Source organism: Lagopus leucura, unplaced genomic scaffold (assembly GCF_019238085.1).
Source record: "Lagopus leucura isolate 7727_CA_CO unplaced genomic scaffold, USGS_WTPT01 Super-Scaffold_100016, whole genome shotgun sequence".
Lineage (NCBI taxonomy): Eukaryota > Metazoa > Chordata > Aves > Galliformes > Phasianidae > Lagopus > Lagopus leucura.
The window spans coordinates 9,834,284-9,855,301 of record NW_024962270.1 but is presented as its reverse complement, the minus strand read 5'-3'; the positions used below and the strand labels follow the sequence as shown (position 1 = coordinate 9,855,301).

The following is a 21,018-nucleotide window of genomic DNA, read 5'->3' as shown; positions in this document are numbered from 1 at the left end:
GTATCGGGCTGCCTTATAAAACAGTTCACAGATTTACTGTCCATCAGAGTGCATAACTGTATTAAACTGTTAACAACAACTCAATGCAAAGTTAACATCTGCACCAGGCAGCAGCTCAGCTTCCCTCAGTATGTGAATTCATTGCACATACTTTGTAAGTATGGAGCTGAGATCCGTCCCTCTGACACATGCAAAGCACTGTCAGCGCTGGCCCCATGCACTGCAGCCCTCCCTGCCTCAGCTTCAGCAAAGAAAAGCACCATTACCCAAAGCTTCTGCTCTGCAGGGGGTTGGACTTGGGATTCTTTCCAGTTTTGTAATTCCATTACTGGTGAATGCAGAAGATATGATCAGGTCATAAAAGCAGCCACAAGATTTACCTTGCTAAGTTCTGTATTTATGTTCATACCTGGTTTCAGGTGGGCTGGGGCTCCCCACACAAGTTCAACACCCCAGCAGTGTGGAATTTATATAACATGGGCAGCAGTCAGTTTTGCGCATCACAGCCTCATGAGATCAGACTCCCTGCCTTGTCTGAACCTTCCTCCTTCCCCACTTGAAATGAGTGGCTCGTGGGCAGGTCTCTAAGATCACAAGTCTTAGATAGGAAGCTTTGCTTCACATGATTTGTTCTAATCTTGCCTTGCTGCTGGTGATTGCAAACTCTCCGCTGCTAAAGTTCTGCTCCCTGGGGCAAGCTTCAAGCATGTGCTTTTATTAAATGCCATTTCCAGATAATAAGCTTGGCTGGCTGATTTTGGCAGGTTCTTCTATTTTCTCTGTGGCCTTAAAAAGAAAGACTAAAGAAGTGCCAAACTTAGGAGATCAGTTCTTTATTACACACACTTAATGCCCACTTGTTTATGTAGACCACCTCTTTTTGCTTGTGTGGCTGAGTACAGCTGGATTCTCTGCCCACAAATGAAAACTAGAATGTCCTGATGGACACACAGAAGCCTTCATGTCTTGTCAGTCATCTGAGCTGCTTTCTAAAGGAAAACACTTGGGACAGGTCTGTTTTGCTCCTAGCTGTTGTTTAGATATTCTGGACCTCTTTTAATTACTTCTACTTGTAATTCCCATTCTAGTGATATCAGGTTGGTCTAGAGAAAAAAGGAAAGGCAGAACACAAGAGATAAGAGGAAACCTCAAAATAATGGCGAACTTCAGTAGAGCTTACTTCAGTGTCCTTCTCACTCTGTGAAAGTCAAATGCTGCCTCCTGGAAATTTCCTGTGTAGTTTAAAAAAATGCAGATTACTGCTGCTGCCCCCAAAACTGCTTTGCAACGTGAGCTGAAGCAGTTCCTCGTTCATCCTGTCCTTTTCTGCCCAAGTGACCCTTGCTGCATATATTTGCAAACATCTTTGGAAGCAAAAGATGTGTTTCATCTCTGAGTGAACACAGCGTATGGCAGATTTTCACCTTCCTTCAAACTGCACTGGCAATTTGGAAGACAAGCTTATGAAAAAGGCAGCCCACCTACCACTGACTGAACCTAATAAACCCCTGTGCTTGCTGGAAACCTTTTGCCCTTGTGTATCAGCCTACTAGCAACACAAGTATTATATCCACAGCCAAACTCGATATGTTGCTTCAGATTGAAGTAGATTGTGCAAACAATTCATCATGCAGTCAGCAATTTAGAGAACATGTGAAAGGAACACGTACCCTGCTGCTCTTATTTAGATTCATATGTATTGGCAGACCAAGGAGGACGTGTGTGCAGACAAATATTTTTGAAATTTTTAAAGAAAATATGTGAAGTTCTTGTAACAGAGACCTTCAACAGGTTTGTATTCCTAGTATTCTTTTGGGTACGATGCTCATTTTTAGAAGCTCAGGGAGCACTGAGAAATACTTTGCATTTTTTTCCTTCCTTAAATAGATGAATTAGTGTAAAGAGATTTCCAGTTGGTTTTAAAAGTGGCAGCTTCGGGCAGAGCTGCTCATATATCACAATCTTAAAAAAAGTCTCCTCTGCTTTTTATAACATTTTCCCACAGTAAAGCAAATATTTAGGGATAACACCAATTAAGAGACATATTTTCAATTTACTGGGACCCATCAGCAGCCCATAGTGTGGGCTCTCCAGTCCTCAGCTTCTCAGAACTGACTGCCTCGGAGAAAGGCAGAAGCACAGCCTTACTGCCTCAGTCTTTGCAGTGGTGCATCCTGCAGCAGAGCCTGCAGTAATCTATGCAGGGAGCATCCTAGCCGGAAAACTTGGGAGGATTCTGAGCTCCCAAAGCCTTTGATTTAGCTACTTATATGTGGCATATTCGAAATGTGTCCACTAGTAAGCTAACTCTGGGCAGCCTGGTCTGGTGGTTGGCGACCCTGCCCATGGCAGGGAGGTTGAAACTGGATGATCTTTGAGGTCCTTCTCAACCCAAGCCATTCTATGATTCTATGATTTGGGCATCTATTAGTAGAAAAGTTGCAAAATGCAACAAAGAAAAATGATTAATTTCAAATTTATTTTAGTTTCAAAGAGAACAAGCAAGGATCTAATTGTTATTTTGGAATCTGGAAATGTTAGTTTTCCAGGATTATAACACTGAAATTACTGTGTTTATTCCAATACCTGAAAACATATTTGGATTGCTCATATATCAAAAACTTTTGGACAGTAATATCAAGGAGTAAAAGACATTTTTCATGCAAGATACAAGGTGTTGTCAGCGTCAGTCATTCTTTGCAGGCTTTTTTTTTAAGGGCTACCTAAAACTTACATCAGCTGTTGGCATCTCCATTACTATCACTGTGTAAAAAGTATTTGGTGGAATGGCCCTAACTGGTACAAAAAGGAGTTCAAAAGAAGCTATAAAATGAACAAAAATAAAATGGGTATTTCATGGTACCTGCAGAACCATCTTAAGAAATGCAGAGATACATGCAGTATTTTGAAGGTATGTTTTATGATGAGGCAAAAAATTGTTAGGATGAAGTTTGCATGGTCTCTCCTTGTGCTAAACATTGGCAAGGACTGAATGAAACAAACTGGATTTATCAGGAGACCATCCTCTGATCTGGATGCACTTTATGGCGAGGCAACTTCTGTCCTCTGGCAGCCATGGCACACACCTCGGTGATCTGCTGAGCAGACAGGCAGGAGGCAGTGACACAGCAGCTGCTGTCAGGCACAGGTACAGAAGCAAAGGACACCCCAACTCCTTTGCTAAGGTTTGATAAGAGCCACCAGAGCCTCCTTTTTCTCTTGGGTGCCTGGAAGTCCTGACCTGGAAGGCACCCCTAGGGCTGGGCAGCTGCACTGCTTTCACGCAGCACCTTGGGTCAGTGTCTTTTCCAGCTGCTAAGTCTTCTATCTGCATTGCAGATAAAATTGTTTGGATTTGAATCAGATTCAACTTCTTCAGCATAACTTTGCCTAATTTTCACAAAGATCCCAGAAAAGGTTTAACCTACAGCCTGCAGGATAGATCTCTGCCTCTTTGGCCTTGGGAGGTCAAACAGTGATTAAACTCCTTGCAGGAGATGAACTTTGAGGGAAAGGTGACTGAGGAGTTAACACCTCACTAACATCAGTGCTATCCAGAACCTTCCCACTTCCTGGCCCTCATTCAGTTTGGCTTCCAGCCTAATTAGGGCACTCAGACACTGTGCTAACAGATCATCTTTACCTAATGATGGACAAAGGTCTGACAGCAATAATGCTGCTTCCAAATCCATCACCAGCCTTTGCCTACAGGGACAGCTAGTGATGTGCCCATCTTCCTTTCCTCATCACAGCATGCAGGCATTGCCTTTCCTCATCCTTCTTTGTGCCTGGCACCGATGAGACAGTGAGCCCAGACCAAGTTCCAATGCTATTAGCCCCAGAACTATCAGGCAAGTAGCACTGGTGAATGAGGAGCCAAGGCAGCACTGAAGTGCAGGCAGCAGGCCTTTCACCTGGCTGCCCCTGCGACGTCTGCAGCGCTTTGCTTTTCCCTGCTACTCAGGACACCTGTGGCAGGACAAGCTTTCTCTCTTCCACCAAATACTTGCCGCTCGCTCTGGTCCATAAAGTCCGTGGTGACTTACAACTTAGTGACATTCAGGCTGGATCTTGGCGACATGCCCTCTGCACACAGCCCCTCCAGCGTGCAGCCCCCAAAGGCAGACAAGCCCCGCGGGGCACACACTCGGGTTCAGCTCTTCGAGTGCAGGGAGCTGAGGGAAGAGCCGGACAGACACCTCAAGTGCGCTGCACCGGCTGGGATGCACACATCACATCTGTGAATGGATGCAAAGAAACCAAAGAGACTCCCCCCGCAGTACGTCCAGAAGCTATCCTATTAAAACCCAACGACAGACAGACGCCAACGCGCTGGAGAAGGAACCCTTGCGCTGTGAAACGCGTTCCCTCGTGCCGCCGGGAGGAGCTCCTGTAACTCGCAGCACTACGCGCGGTGCTACGAACGAAGGGCACGGCGCCCCGTCGCGGAACGCTCCCGCCCGGCTCCCGCCCGCCCCGCAGCCCGCGCTCTCCTCAGCGGCCACGCGCCGCCCCCGCGCCGCCGCCCCTCGCGCCCCCCAGCGGCCGCCGCCTCGCGCTCGCCCGGGCGGCCCTCCGATCCGAGCGGCTCTTACCGAGCGTCAGCAGCAGCGCCTGCAGGGCGCAAGCGGCCAGCGCGGGGCTCGGCCCGCCGAGCATGGCTGGGGCGGCGCGGGGCGAAGCGTTCTTCGGTCTGTCAGAGCGGGCCGTGGGACGGGACGAGCGGAACGCGCGCACCGCTCCCACTTGTTGGCTCCGGTTAAACTGTTCTCGCCATTCACCGCTCCGTCCTCGCCGCCCGTCCTTTCTTCTCCAGGCGTTCCGCCTTTTCCCTTGTCAGAGCAACTTTATCCCTCGCTCTCCCCGTGCTTCCTCCGCGCCAACCGTCCCTGCGGGGCGCCGCGCTCCGCGAGGGGTTACAAAGCGGCTCCGGCACCGCCGAACTCGGGGAGAACTTCCACGGGCTGTGCGGGGCAGCGCAGCGGAGCGGCGGCGCGCGGTTCCCGTCCGGGCGGTGCAGGTGCGCCGGGGCAGCGCCGCTACCTGCCGGGGGGCGGCCGGCGGCAGGGGGGCATGGCCGGGTGCCGCCCCGTGCTTGGCGCTCCCCCACCCTCCGGGTCCGGGTGGCTTTGCTGGGAAGTTTGATGCGAGCCCGGGATTCTTTATAGGGACAGGAAAAAAAAAAAAAAGAGGAGGAAGGAGAGACGTCACCAGCCCAAGCCAAGGGACTTCACTCGCTCTCTCCCTCTCCCTGTCATTTCACAGAACTCCTGGATTTCCTGTTGCTGCTGCTGCCGCTTAAGAACGGGCAAAGAAGCGAGCGGAGCTGTTCCCGCCGCCTCCCGGCGTCGCCCGTCCCCGCACGGCCGGAGCTGCGCGAGCATCAGGTGGCAGCGCCTCGCATCCCCGTCCTGCCGCGCTCCCCCGACGGCAGGGAATGCCCGGCCCGCAACAGAATCACTGAATAACACCCCCCGCCCTGGGCACGGGGTGGGGAGCGCGGGGCGATGCTGCTCGAGCAGCAGGCTCCCTGACGCAGCACCCCGCTGCCCCTGGCCGTTCGGCAGGTCGGGCTCTCCCTGTGCTGCTCCCTGTTCAGCCCTGTCCTGCTCTGCTGCCACTGCCACTCAGCTCTTCTTGGGGCACAGTGAAAGTTTCTTGTCCAAACAGAATATTCTGGGCAGCCCTAATGTCATCATTTACATTACTCAGCTGCTTCCTTACTCTCTTACGGACTTTTCGTAACAGCTGCTTCTGTGTCACCCAAGCATTATGTTCAGGCATTTGGGTGGATAGATCGGATAGATCCACCCACCATAGAGGCCTCCTGCCTGGCCCTGTGCCTCTGCTCTTAGTATGCCAGGCAGGAGTGGAGCAGGGCAAGCACTCCCGTGTGGTTTTGGTGGAAGACACCTTTGCCTCCGGACAGCTCAGCCTTTTCCTGGTTCAGCACTGCTGCTTTAACCACAGGTGCCTGCTGCCAGGGTCAGAAAGGCACCCTGGGGATGTTCCTGTGCGGAGAAGGGACACTTGTGGAAATGCAGCCGGCATTCGGGTGACAGGAAGGAGCTCCTCTGTGCTGTCCTTCTGGCAGTGCACACACCACTTATGTGGCTTTTTAAACATGCAAACCACTGCACTGTGCTGATAATGAGAGTGTGGTGGAAGACTCACAGACTGTCAGTCCTCATAATGCCACAAATGAGACACTGGGATTAAATGACCAATTACAGTGAAGCACTGTCAATCCCCGTGGCTGAATGCAGGGTTTGTTTGCATTTTTTGTTACTCTAGCTCAGTTCATCCAAAGAGAAGAGATAGACAGCAGGTGCATTAGGGCCTTATGCTGAATGTATATCAAAGGTTTCAATGAATCTGAACTGTGATGAGGATATTAGGAAGTTTCCAATGTCTCTTTCTATTATGCTTCTAAATTCTTAATGCATGTACTGGTATATGTGCTACATCAAAATACACTGGAGCAAAGTGAGACATAAATATGGTTCTATGGCTTACAAATTCATTAGTTATCCTGCAAGGGAAGTGGGTGCATCGGAGGATCAGAACTGATTTCTGGTGTAGAAATGTTCCAAATTCAAACAACAAATTGAACACAGAGTAGCCCCTAATAATTCTAGTTCTACGTACTAGAAGCATCACTTCTTAGTAACAATATTAAATCAGGAATGCTATTCTCAATATCACGTGATGTCACAGTTAATGCCAATTTTCCTATCAGTGCTCAGATCATTCTTAAGATGACTAAGTGTATTTTCTATGCCTAGAGTTTGTTTTTAGGACATAAAACTTTCCCTGGATCTGTGTTACAGGAATGGACTTTAAATAATCATGGATAATAGCAAAGACAAATTGTACACTAAGCTTAACTGAAGAATGAAAATTCTAGCTCAATTATGGAACTGAATGGTATTTTTGGCTTGCAGGGAAGCATTCAAGAATTCATTGGAAGTTACAGAACAGCTGCTAGCAAATTGTGTCGTGTTTATGTCATGCTCCAAAAAATCTTTTATTTGTTGATAAATTTAACTGATCATTTAATTCAGACCAAATGCCCATGGTGTGTAGCTTCACAAGGAATTCAATCTGAGAACCTGGCCAAATGATTCTGGGAATTATTTTGAATTCTTTATTTTCTCCCTTAAAATATGCCAAGCCAAAAAGAAGGTTGTAAGAATGTCATGTTTTGCTCCTGAGCATCCTCACATGCCTACAGCAAACAGTTAGTGCTTTCCCAAAGCACAGAAGACTTCCCTAAATGACAGCATGTTCCATTTGTACAGGTGGAAAAAGCAATTTGCTAAGCCAACTTGAACCTCTTCAGAGTAGTACAGGTCGTTTTGCTGTGACAGTTATTCCATCTGAGGGCCGCAGAGCTCCTTGCTGATACTAATGAACGTATTCACAATACCTGTGGGATCTGAAGTTAGGCTAGAAAAAGTCATTTCACTTCATTAATGAAATGCTCTTACCTTTTCAGAGGCACTTGGCAACTGTGTCAGTATGGCCATAAATATATAAAATAATAGTATAAAGAAAGCGGAGGGAAGTCTGGTGGAAATACTAGATAGCAGGGATGGTGGGCAATAACCTGCAAAAATCTGGCCAGAATATCAGGGCTGTGGCCTGATGTACCATGAAGTACTGGATGTTTCATAGGGCCAAGGCAGCGTAGTCTCAGACCTGTGCTAACTGCAGACTCTGAACATGCAATTTGCTTGGCTGTTCCTCGGATGACCTTCAGCCTGCTGATATTGGCCCAGTATGGAAGACCACGTGCAGTGATCCCTTTTGTTAGCTTGGAAGAGGATGGTACCTGAGCTGGGTAATTCTTCACTTAATCTTGCCTATCCTATGTAGGTCTGTATCTAGGAAGCACATAAGAAGGGATGGCTGCTTATCAGAGCAGGACCTGGATTTGGCCAGCATCTGTGACTGCATGCTGTATTTAGCCTTAGCCAAAGGTAAAACCCATCTGAACTACACATAGCCATCCAAATGTTAGTTGTCTCATCTGGGCTGGTTATCTGGGCTGGCCTGCTTTAGTGACTGCAGAGATCCTCTTTAAAAGCACGGCTTATCCAGTGTGTGTGATGCATCTGTTTACAGACCTTCTTTGGCAAGTGCCTGATTCCTTTCCTCAACAATAGTGTAGGATTGAGGCAAGTTTACCCCATAAACCTAAATTTTAGCTGGTTAGTTCTGCCCTATGTCTTAGATAGAGACTCTTCAGTGATAAGACAGCCTTTCTTGTCAGCTTGTCACATTTTCCTGTGTTTGTAGTCTATAATAGGTGAGGAGAAGTGTAGTGACTACCTTTAAAGGACTGTGAGTTGGCAGGGTCAGGGATTTGCATTTCAGTGTGCCATATGAAGCAGTTCTATATCAATTTTTCCAAGAAGACCTAAAATCCTTTTTGAATACATAGCTTTCCATGTCCTGTAAATCCAAGCATCCTAAAGAGGTGGTGGAAACAGGCAGGGCATTGCAGGAGGGCCTTGCACTTTACTGCGTTGTTCTGGGATGAAAAAAGTGCATGAGTTCAGCTACATATTTGACAGGAACATAAGGTACCTTGGAGGCATACACAGACTTCCAGAACAGGCGTGAAGCTGGCTATGTATGGGTCCTTCAGTTAGTAAACAGGGTACGCAGCCCATCCCCAGTCCCACCTTGTCTCTCACACAGCAAAGAAGCTTTGCCAACTGTAGCTGCCTTAATCCTAAGGAGAACTGCAGGACCGTCGCTGGGTGTGCCTCTCTCCACGATCTGGTCAGGCTGTCTTTGATTCACGCACATCCTGTAGTCCCTTGGTGATGTAAAGACAAGTTAACATTGGCAGTCTGTGTGCAAACAGGGTGGGGAACTTTTTGATGAAAATATTTTTCATTGGAAAATTGCATGCTATCAAAACATCGACTTTCTGAGGGAAGTCTCAGTTTGGAATTACTTCTAGGGATGTAGCTTCTGGGAGGAAAAGCACTGTCCCAGACTTGCCTGCAACTTCGTGATGCCTTGTGATTTTAAGACTCTACCCTGAATTAGGTTAGAAAACTTTATTGTGATTTCCCATGTCTTGCAGGAGTCCTCTATTCAGCAAATCCACTGACTGTCCTTTGGCTGCTGCTTTCAGCTTCTTGCAGACATGTTTGCTTACTTATTCTTTTGTTTTGAAAAATATAGAAGGAAAGGCTTCGTGAAAACCCCATTCAGCTTTTCTAGCTGGGAAAAACATTTCCTGCTCAGCTTTTGTTCAAATTCACAGTAGTACCATAGGTGAAAGCTAGCAGCAAGAGATGTGGGGCCACAGAGCCATGGGCGTGTTTCTCATGACTTGCTGCTTCTCTGTGGGATGGCAGCTTCAGAGGGGCTGAGCAGGAAGCACACGCAGTTGTTTGTTACAGAGTCTGTATGCACTTTCCTCCTCTACACGCAAAGGGAAAACAAGCCAGAGAAAGGTTCAGTGAATCACCTCAAATGCAAAAGCTGGAAGAGATCTCAGTCACCTCAGCAGCAACAACAAAGCAAAACGTAAATAATATACTACAACCAACTCTATTTTTGTTCATAAATTGTTAAGTATGAGGTGGTTTGGTTTGGTTTTGTTTTCTTCCCGTGTTATCCATCCCTGACTATCCATGATCTGTTACCCATCCCTGACCAGCATCCTAGCAGGTTCTTCCTGACTTTCCAACTGAGACTGCCTGCTTCTGCCACTCCTGTCCCAGTCACAGCCTGCAAGCTGCTCTCCTGCCAGGCAGTCCTATGGCACTTGCAGTGATGGAGAAATGTGTGGACCTGCCTGAAAACACCTCTCAAACATATGTGTTCAGCTAACAGAGGAGAGCAGAACATCTCATCCTTCTGTTGGAAACGGGAGATTAAAGGATAAAGATTACGCACCTCCCATTATTTGTCGCTTTGAACTGCAGTCTGCTCTGTAAAACTTTAACGTGGGGGAAACGTGTGATGTTCCATCTCTTTGTGTTCCCTCTGTGAGGTTGTTTTTGAGCATCTCCTCGTAGCTGTTTGACTCAAATCCTTTATAACTGAGGCTGCCTGGGGAGATGCTTACAGCTTATAAATATAATCTAGGCCTTGGGCCCGTACGGCTCTTAGGAAGAATTAACTGGTTTGGAGCACAAGGCAGACTTCTGAGCCAAGAGTACAAAACAAGAGAAATGTTAAGGAAAATAAATAGCCATCAACAAAAGCAGACAGATACTGGGTTTGATCACTATTTTGTTCTGCTAGATTCTGTGGCAGAAAGTCAAAGCTACCCACCTAATGAGGAAGAAATTAATGAGCCTGGCTTCATCCATACATAGCATTTGAGGTCAGAAAAAATTCTATCCCTCTGAGTTACGTTGATCCATACCTTTTCCTTGCAGTGACCTTCCTCAATCGGAGCCCAGATTTCATGTGAAAGGTTTTCCCTCGCCAGAATGTGAACTTCAAAGTGTGAGAAAAATGGGTTTCACCCAGCTGTAGGCCTCACAGTGAGCAACCAAGAATGCTTGTTTTATTTATTTTTCTTTGGATTTTAATTCCCTCTTACACTTTCTCTCTCTTTGGGGATAAAGCTGGATTTTCTTACCAGTAAGGCTGAGAATGAGAAACATGATTCACATCTGAGGTATTCTTCAGACGTTCCCTTAAAACTAAAGATTTCTGCTCACATCCCCAAAGTATGCTCAGCAATTAGAACTGTCTGGTTGAAATCACTGGAGTAGAGGCAGAAAAGCCTGAGAGGAAGAAAAAGCACAGATAGGCCTTGGCAGTGGCAAGACAGAAAAACACTGGCAATTCCAGAGTGCTCACATTAATCAAGACGCTAGACACATCCATCATGAAAGTGTGAGGGTTAATTCAACCCATAGCACAAGGCTGGAATCCCATACCGTGAGCTTTTGCTTTTTAACTTGGCACCAGAGGGGCCCTGTGCCCAGTTCATCACCAAACATTTACCAATCCTTAGTCTGAAGATTTTTAAAAGCTGCGTTATGAGCACTGCTCCTCACTCCAGCCTTCCCCTGCAGTGAAGTTTGTAATCAGCCTATCCCAGCCTGTTTCCTCACCCGTTTGTTACCTGTCAGTGACTGCAGTAACTGTAGAGCAGCGTCTGGAGCAATGAGGTTTTCCCTTCAGCGCTGACATGGAAGCCAGTGAGCAGAGGCCAGGACAGCCCTAGATTTCCCCCTGAGCAGGCAAACTGTACAGCAGTGCTGCACAATCCTGCTCTGATGGCCACCAGCTGTAGAGCATGTGATAAGCTTACAGTGGTGTGAGAGCCACTTAATCATAACACAATTTTTTCTTCTTGCTGTATATGCTCAAAGAGTCTGCTCAGCAGTCCTTTCATTGAGCTGCCATCTTCCTGTTAGATTTCACAAGTAAGTGCTTCTTGTCTCTGTAGGACAAGCACTGAGATTATCACTGGTTACACTAACTCCAATGTGAACCAAAGCTGCATGACTCAGTGCAGCCAAGCCTGTGAGGCAAAAATAGCGAACTGGTGTACTGAGATGGTGGAGAGAATCAAAGAGACACTGTGTACCAAAATTAATATGTCTGCAAATGAGGTTTCAACCAATGCAGAGCCAAAAGAAATGTTTCTTCCATAGACTTACTTATTTTTGAAATCTGAAAGGAAGCAGTTGCTAAAGACAAGTGGACATTGTGCTGAAAGTTTTAGAAATGAGAGACGGTGGCACAAAGACACTGATAGTGAAAATGCCATCACTGATCTTCATTGTCCAAGCTGAGAGGCACTGAATAAAAGCTTGAGCTAGAGCCAATGGAAGTGAATAGAAGTGAATGGGAAGATTCTTGCTGCCTTTAATGAGTTTTGGCTCTCACCCTAGATGGAGAAACATAACTAGCAATGGATAAACGGGACTCTAAATATCCTTTCACCTTTACGAGAACACAGTGTTACTAGGAAGAATGACAAAGGAAATCTGTTTATGATGCAGTTTTTTTTTTAGAAAGGTGGCTGTGTCCAGCCTTGAATAAAACAATCCAAGCATCATGTGTTGCCCTTGCATTAAGTTAGCAGCAGCAGCCAGCCTGGAATCTCAAAACAGAAAACCAAGGCTGTCCTAGATCCACTAGCAGAAAGCCTGCCTCCCACCAGCCAGCATGAGTGCAGCCTTTGTGTCCTTTTGCCAAGCCAAACCTCCTGTGAAAGGACAAGGTGCCACTCTGAAAAGGACGGGGTATAACAGTGAGCAGCTGTGAGCAGAAAGTGTTTCAACAAAGTAAGCACCTGCCTCAAGGCTGCAGTACTTTGGGCAGTACTTAGGGCAGAAGAATCTGATGCAGCCCTGGGGCACTGCAAAAACAGGACTCATTGGCATAGTTAATTGTCCAAATAAGGAAGGAGGAGAAGGAGAGATCATGGGAAGACAGTAGGACAGCTCCTGCTTGCCACAGAGGATGGGTGTTGAAGGAAAGCAGAAGAAATATGTCTTATTTTTCACCATCTGCAGTTTGAGTAGAACCTGACCTTACGAGACGACGATGGCTTTTGCAGCAGACAGACTTTCTCAGCAAGGTCAGCGAGTGAATCAGCGTAAGGCTGGGAATAGAGCTCAGGACCAGCATGGCTGTGTGGAGCTGAGACAACAGGCTCTTCTTTGTCTCCAGGGAATTCCCACCCCAGACAGGGAGATGTGCTCAGACCATTGGCTCAGCACAGACCATGCCATGAGTTCCAGGGATAAAATACGTATTTCTTAGATGCTGCTTCCTGTAAAAAAAAAGGCTAGTGAGACTGAGCCATTCTCAGCAACCGCATTCTCCAGTTTGTAAATGAAGTCAAGTGTTCTCTCCCTACTGGCTGCTCTTCGTTCTCAAATCTTCTCCATCAGCAATCTCTTAAACTCACTGGGATGTCAAACATTGATGGGAGGAATGATTCAGTCACCAGGGCATTAAGTCTTTGGTTAAACAACATGATTCAAGCTACTCCTCTGCCAAAGCCCACCTGTATCTCCCTAGAAAAGTCACTTGATCTCTTTCCTTCCCCTCCTTGCCTGAAAAACTTGTTTAAGTACCTAACCTGAACACACAGGGGTCTCAAAAAAGTTGTGCTCCAGGCTCTGCACTAACACTGGCTGTTGAATACCCTGGCTATTGTGAACAGGGACTCTCAGCCTGGCAGAATCGGAAAGACTTACTGGGAAGGTGCCAATGTGCTAAAGGGTTAAATGGGAGGAGGTTTTCACTACTGTTTCCTGTGGTTCCCTGGTATAGGAAAGAGTCTGACTTGTCCTAGAATAGTGAACTGAAACTGTGTTACAGTGAAGCCTGAATGCCATGGCAGGGGAATTCTGCCTGTGTCTGTGTATGAGGTTCTTGCAGATGACACTCAAAAAACCATCCACTTCTGAAAGAAAATGCTGCTCCTCCTAGATTATGTTCTCTAGCAGCCATGCACCTGCCTTTTCATGGACTCTGCTAGAATTTAAAGAACAACTGAAAGCATTACCATTCCTATCAGTACCACAGGGCTCTTTTGTACACAGGTTCTTTGTCTTCTAGACATCAGGAGGAATGAAAAGCACTGCAGAGATTTCACATACTAAAAGTCAAAGGTAGGAATGGCAAGGATTCTCAACAGGAAGAACAAGGGTTTGAAAATCAGAAGGGCAGACTCTGAAGACTGACTTGTGCATTTCTCATTTCTAATCTCTCTTATCATGTCTTTGTATGAATGCTTGTCTTAGTCTCTTGGCTGGCGTGTTTGGCAACTGGGGTCAATGTTTCTGATCACAGCATCCCTTTTAGCTGTGCTTAAGGTAGTGCTTTCTTCAGATGAGGGTTGAGCTCACAGACTGTTTTAAAAATGCAACCAGTCTTTCTTCTCTATGTCTCTGATCTCCTTAAGGCAGATTTCATAGAATCATAGAATACCCCAAGTTGGAAGGGACCCACTAGGATTTGCTCCATTTCTTCATGCAGCACAGAGTCCACACGGACGTTTGGAAAAATTGCCATCTCCAGCTCACCACAGAATTGCTCTGAAGCTGTGGCTCTTGTTACTTACAGCTTTTTGGCAACAGTTAGTAGATCACAACGCTTCCTCTTCTCCAGACTCCAGGGACATCCTCAAATGTATTGCCCATTGCTACTGGCTTACTCCAAGTTGGGAGCACATGGTGTGAAGGCCGGTCATGCTGCTGCAGCCCAGAGGAGCCTTTGGGAGGCTTTGGGAGGCTTTGGCTGTTCTCTGGAAAGAGACCACGGTAGAATTTCACTGGGACTGCTCAGGGATTGCCTCAGTCAAGACTCAGATTTCAGAAGAAGGATTAAATCCCTCAAAAAAAGTTGGGAAAAAAGGGAAGGAATTGCACTTCTCTTTGTCCACACAGTGTGTCACCCTTACTCCATGCCATTGTACTCTCATATAACATTCCTACAGGATCATAAATGACTTTTAAAGGAGCAAACTTAACTGACTTATTCCCAGTCTATAAACTGACACTGCTCAGGTGAAATGAGGATTTTACTGGTGACAGCCTTGATAAGCAACTTATTTTAAAGGAAGAGGCAGCTTGTGAGGAGTCCTTCCAGTACCATGAGTTGATGGGCGTGTTACAAGGCCAAGAACTGCCTCTTCCTTCCCTACATTATCCCAGAGCACTGGGGAAGGCATTTGTTCTTTTAGTCTTTTCTGCAGGATCACAACCAAGCTGCCTATTTCCACCTGCCAAATGCTGCATGCTGGAGCCAATGGGCATCAACATCAGCACCGACAGCTAAGCCTCGTTAGAAACATTTGACTGCTGCTTTCACATCAGCCAGAGGCAAAAACATACTTTCTAACTTTTATTTCTCCCCAAGATCCCTATGGCCCCATCATGTGTTTTTAAAATCTTCCCCTCAGCACTCCCAAATCCCATTTCACCCTTACCACCTTGCCTTCTTTCATCTGCTGTTGTATGATGAAACCCTTGATGTTGTCTCAGCTCTTTTTGAGTGATGCCGGCCTCCTACAGCAACTCTTCCTCTTCAGCCCCCCACCAGCTGCCCTGCTGCTTTCCTGCTTCCCATAGCTCTGCACATCCAGTCACACTCCATCAGCCCTTCCTGAGGTGTTGCCAGTGTGGCTGTGCTTTCACTCTCTTTAATTGGTTGGACACTTGTGCTGCACATCCACGCCTAGCTATTGTGCTGTCCTGGCTACATATCATGCCATGGCAGCTCAGAGCTTCTTGGGTCTCAGAGCTTCATCAGAAGCAAACTCAAGCCATTGCATTACTCCCTGCTTGACTTCTGCAACACCTCGCTCCAGGGAGCAACAGGGTTGACCCAGGGGCAAAACTAGAGAGAATGAATTTCTTTTGTCCGTAATAGTACTCCCATTTTCCTTGATGAAGTAGTGATGATAGTGCAGAAAGAAGCAAGGTGCAGCACTTGAAAATTGCAATCTGTCTGCTTTTCAAGGAGATGTGGAACGAAGGGGTACCCATGGGGATAAGATTCAGCACATATTTCTGTTTTCTAACTACTTTGGCTCATTTATTGTGTTTCAGTGGCTTTTTGTCACTCTATTACAAATACATTTCAGTGGTCTCAGAGAACCTGACTGTTTCAGTGGAAAGGAATGATTCAAATGCATAAAGGAATCAGAATCTGGCAGAGGGAAGCTGATCCAGAGATGTAGCAAAGAGTGTTTCAGAGGGTATTTTCTGCCAATTTTATGCACTCTATTAAAATTTAATAGGCAGGAAACCACCAAGGTTCTGTAGGGAATCTAACGCTGACTTACAGAAATTGTTTAAAAATATATAAGCTGTGTCTGCTGTTAGTATATATTGGCAAAATCAGTAGAGCTATGCTGATACACACCAGCTGTCCTTCCGAGCCGTATAACTGAATAACAAGTGAGTTGTCTGCATAAACTGTTGGAGTATGGCCAAGAATTGTATACTGAAATTAATTAACTTGTGTTAAAGATTCTTCTAGAAGACTTTTTCTTTTGGTCCCATGAGCATCAAAATAGTGCTACATTCAGCTCAATGGGTGAGCATAGTGTCTTTCAAACCCCTTCTAGTCCCAGAAATCAAAGCTGAAGTTTGGATGTCCCTTTGACAAGTAATGTCATGACATTCATACAGCTCTGATATTAGCTCAGTTCTGTGTGATTTGACTGTTCTTTGTCCTTTTCTTGAGTCAAGAAAGCTGTACCCCTGAATGACAAGGAAAATGTTCCAAGGTCAGCTGCTAATACTTGTTTTTTTGCCTTCCTCTCTAGCAGTAGCTTATTACAAGTGGTGGCCTGGACAACAATAGAGATTTTGCAGGTAGTTTGCAGTGTTATGGCAATAAAGAATTATTTACTGCTTCAATCTTCTAGCAATGTCAGCCCTCCAGACTCTCCAAACAAAACAAAACAAAGCATGTTAGGGAAAACAGCCTAGATCTCATTTTAATGGTGAATGTCCACTTTGCTTCCCTTTCATAAATATATTGGCTTCCCCTTTTGCATGGGCTGCATCCTTTTGGCATCTATGGTATCTGCTTACACTGAAAAGTCGTGTTATTTAGTTACAGTCGTAGCTTCTTGTAATGCAGTTTAGCAGCTGGAAATCAGGAGGAGGGCCAGCAAGCATGAGAGCAGCCAGGTCCCTGTGTACTTCCCACAGCCAACCGTAGCGCCATAGCATGGAGCTGGGCAGACCATGAAGCTCTGAGCAGAAAGGCTGCAAAGCTTTTCTTTGGCTGCCCGGATTTCTTTTGCTTTTGCACAGGAGGAGGAAGAGAAGGTTTAGGACTCATGGGATACTTGCCTGCAGATACTTGCACAGAGGTACCTAAGGGTACTCATAAGAAGTTAATCTCAGTTGGAATCAGCAAAGGAACAGATGGCAGAGAAGCAGCTTCCTACAGTATTCTCCATCTAGCACAAAGCATTTCAGAACATAAGACCACCAATAGCAGATAGAATCACAGAATCATAGCATGGCCTGGGTTGAAAAGGACCTCAAAGATCATCTAGTTTCAACTTCCCTGCCATGGGAAGGGTTACCAACCATGAGACCAGAGCCATATCAAGGATTAATTTACTCCACCAGCCCATCTCTGACAGTGGCTAAAATTGGAGCTGCTTAGAAGGCAGCAAGGAAAGGGTCTTTTGCAGGAGTAGCTTCCTAGCTTCCAACTGTCTGGGCATAACTTCCCAGCTTCCAACCAACTGTGAGATAGTGTCTTTTTGCTTAGTATCTCTTGGTGGCTGGCTTATCCTTTGGTTCCCATAAACCCATTAAGATGTTGCAGGAAAACTGCGGTGTTCCATCTGCCAAGAAAGAAGAGATGCAAAGCAGGAAGCCTTCTTCAAACTATTTGGGAAATATAGGGAACCTTTCATACACAAATTCCTCTAGTGCCTGAGTTTGTTTATTTCCGTGCTTAGTTCATTTTCACCCCCACCCACACTTTGTGCAGGGTTCTCGCCAGATTGCTGTAAGAAGCCACTTACACTTGTCACCCCCAAATGAAGTCCATAAAACAGCATCTCCTTTAGCCACAGCCCTGCAACATTTCATTTCCTTCCCCTTTCCCATCTTAAAAGTGACCTGTGTAACTTTCCCCTGTATGGCACTGATCTTGGGCTCCTCCATGCTTAGAGCAATGTGAGATGCCTAAAAGGGGAATTAATCATTTTTTTTTTTCTCTCTTTCTCATTCCTTTAAAAAGTCTCAAGATGGGCTTGCAGGCTCACACAGGAAAGTCCCAGTCATGGAGTGGGATGAGCTCACAATCTTGATAAGGAAATCATGTTGGACATCACACAGCACACTGTGCATTCACTCTGATTTGTCCTGAGCAGACCACTGTTGGCAAGGCTGCCTTGTCCTATATTCTTGGATGCTATGACAGTTAAGAGAAATGCTACAGGTGATCTGATCTTTTCTCCTCTCAGGCAAAAGCTACCTGTAGTTGCCATGTGTTCTCTTGGACAGAGGCCCTGAGACCCATTATATGGAAACTCCAGGGAAAATAAGAAAGTTGCTTATTTTTACTGGCATATGAATGATTGTTCTGGCCTAACTGAGTTCACTTTTGTGTGTGTTTATGTCACACTTTATGATTTGCATGGGTAGTTCTGGTGTGGCTGTCAATGCCTGGTGGTTCTGTAATTTGTACAGCCCTCAGTCTGTCCGCCTTTGCTGTATTCCACTGTTGTGGCAGTTTCTTTTTTCATTGCCACTTCTTCCTGTGGGAGCAGTAATTTATGGCCAGAGGTTAACCCCATTTGCTGAAGCATCCAACTGTTGCACCAATAGATCTATAAAAACAGAGAATGGGGACCAAGATACGGGAAATAAATAAAGCAGATATTCTTCAAATGACATACAGAGCCATTCTTGTTGAGACACAGAAACAAAGGAATTTCTGTAATGGCTAAGATCGATATCAAATCTGGTTCTGCCTCTGACGATGTATCATAGCAATACCTTGGAAGAACAGGACAGCTCCATTAAGTAAAAATTGTGGAGCCATCTGCCTGTAACGGGCTTTGCTCTCAGCCAATTTGCTTCCTGAGCCAAATGCTAATCAGCAAACACCTTACAGCAGGTCTCCTTATCACTACACGTTGTTACACAGCTCTGTGCAACCGCGGGTCCTCCCTTTGTGCATACAGCACTGCTCATCTCTTGACTTCAGTGACATTTTGTGGTAATGAGCTCTGCAGATGAGCTGTGCATAAAGATGTCTCTTTCCACGACACTGTGATGGCAAGTGTCTGCAGCTTGACCTTTCACATTGGCCTTGCTACCTGCGGCTTTAGAAGGAGATGGAAAAAAATGCACTGCTTGGCAGAAGCTGCCATGAGTCCACACCAGCAGGAAGGAAAGGAAGCATTTAAATTACAAGGCCTCAGCAACTTGGACTTCTATGGGCAGCTCACACCAGTGTGTGAGAGCTGAAGTTAGGGGCTGCTGACTGTGGTGACTGTAGTGCATTTCCACTGAAGTCCAAGTTGATATGCCAGGTGGTGGCTTTTGTTGCTTTCAGGGTAGGTTTTGGCCTTGGTGTGCAGGTGTGTGTGTCTGTGTGAGTATGGGGAACATCAGAGTGCAAAACTAGAAGGTGAACAATCAGATTTGGAGAACGTGATTCTTTTTCCTTCAAAAATATAACTACAAATTCATAACTGATGTGAGAGAGGGAGAAAGAACAGATGTTTTATTTTTCAGGCTGTCATAGCAGCCATAGACTTTCTGTCCTTCCTTACAATGAGATTTTAGTCTATCTGTTCTACATGATACTCTGCCTCCTTCAAAGATGGTTCAAAGTGTGCACCCATAGCAATAAAAACACAACACAAAGGGCACACTTTGATGCATCTTTGAAAGAAAGACATTTTAATGCTGTATCAGACATAGGATTGGTCCTGCAAGACTATGGCACGTTTCTTCAAACTATATACTGGCACTGTATCTATTTAGCATTTCTTTACATCTCTATATTTCTGTAATATTTCTATGGTATTTCATTTTTCTGCTTGCATTAGGCAATGAACATTTCTGAAATACTGATTCTCTGTACACACGACTTCCAAGGCTTGTAAAAATAATAATAATAAAAAAAGGCAGGATTCATTTTCAGGTATTTGTTTCGCTCTTCCCTTCATAACCCAGTTTTCTTCACAACGTTCCACTTTAATCAGAAACACAGTGCTGATGATAAAGCAGTTACACAGGTAACCATCAAGCTCATTGCTGGTTCTAGGGCAGGATCTGAAGTTTGACTGACAGCTGTCAGGACTGATCTGTTCTTAAACATCACTCACTTCCTGCCCACTAACTCACTCCGCTGTTCAGCCACACACTGAGAGCTGATTTCTATTCTCCTGCTGCATTCTCCTCTCAACTAATGTCTTCTGCTCTTTTCCCCAGTAGCCAGTGAAAACAACTGATCTCCATCTCTTTCCTTGGCTGTTGCTTACTGATGAGTTGATCTGTTCCTGGAATTAATGGTGACTCAGATGTGCTAAGCTATTAGAAAGCTGTTCAGGCAGCGTGAGCAGACCAGTAATAACCCAGCTCCTTGGCAGCACCATGGGATGAGTGCTTCTCACCGAGCCTCCTTCCATTTTCCCATGGATAAGGTAACAGGACAAGCTCTCTGGTTCATGCCGTGGGTGGGCATCCTGTGTGTTTCAGCCAGCCTCAGGCTTCAGCTCCCCTTGGTGTAATGAAGCTATTTCTGTTTCCTTGGTATGGTGCTGTCCTAATTTTGGCTTCAGCATAGATGATTCTGTTAGCACTTGTGGGATGGAGCAGCTTATCAACCTTGGCTGATAGCTGGCTAGCTCCAAGATACATAAATCAGTTTGTATGTTCCTTATTCAGTCCCCCAGAAAAGGGCTGAATGTGACAAGGGAGAGTAATTTTAGATTGCAGGAGCCATGTTTGGCTGAGTAGGCAGCTTCCCTGAGACTGAAGGAAAGCATTTTAAATACAAGAAAGAGCACCATAAAGCCTAGTTTTAAATAAATAGTAGGCTTTGACACGCCAACTGGAAGAAGCCAAATTTCCAGCTGCTGAAAGGATGCCCACCTCCCAGGAATGTAATCTGACACTCTTGGCTCACTTTGTTTCAATAATTTAGTAGTCATCTGGGCTTAAAAAGTCCCAGAGTGTTGTCCATGAAAATAATCTTGAGCATAAATTAAAATGTTTCAGGGAACTCCTTTGATAAGCTGCAGCCCTGGCATGGGGTCTGTTACTTTCTGCACAGCTTGCACATACCCCCATCCATACTATTCTTCATCCCACCCCAACAATAGCCCTGTCCTGCCCTAAATAGGTCAGCGAAGCCTTGGAGAGATAACACCAGGCCTACCAACCCCAGTGCTGTGTCCTTTACCTTGGTGGGAAAATTCCCATGAAATGAATATTTTAAGGTTATTTATCTGCGTGGTTATTTTTTCGGTAAGCCCTGTTAGGCAAACCAGCCCATTTTCCATCTTTACTGATGGGAACA

At 45.7% G+C, this 21,018-nt stretch overlaps 1 protein-coding gene across 2 annotated transcripts in view; it reads right to left on the bottom strand.

The window, feature by feature from the left end:
• The window catches only part of LOC122183032 (vascular endothelial growth factor receptor kdr-like), a 119,721-nt gene extending 114,732 nt beyond the window's left edge, over positions 1-4,989 (bottom strand). For both annotated transcript variants that reach the window (XM_042876764.1, XM_042876765.1), the window contains exon 1: positions 4,596-4,989. In XM_042876764.1, coding sequence (XP_042732698.1) covers positions 4,596-4,659 — 64 coding nt within the window. In that variant the 5' untranslated portion in view covers positions 4,660-4,989. The remainder of the gene's footprint in view (positions 1-4,595) is intronic.
• Between the last annotated feature and the right edge of the window lie 16,029 nt (positions 4,990-21,018).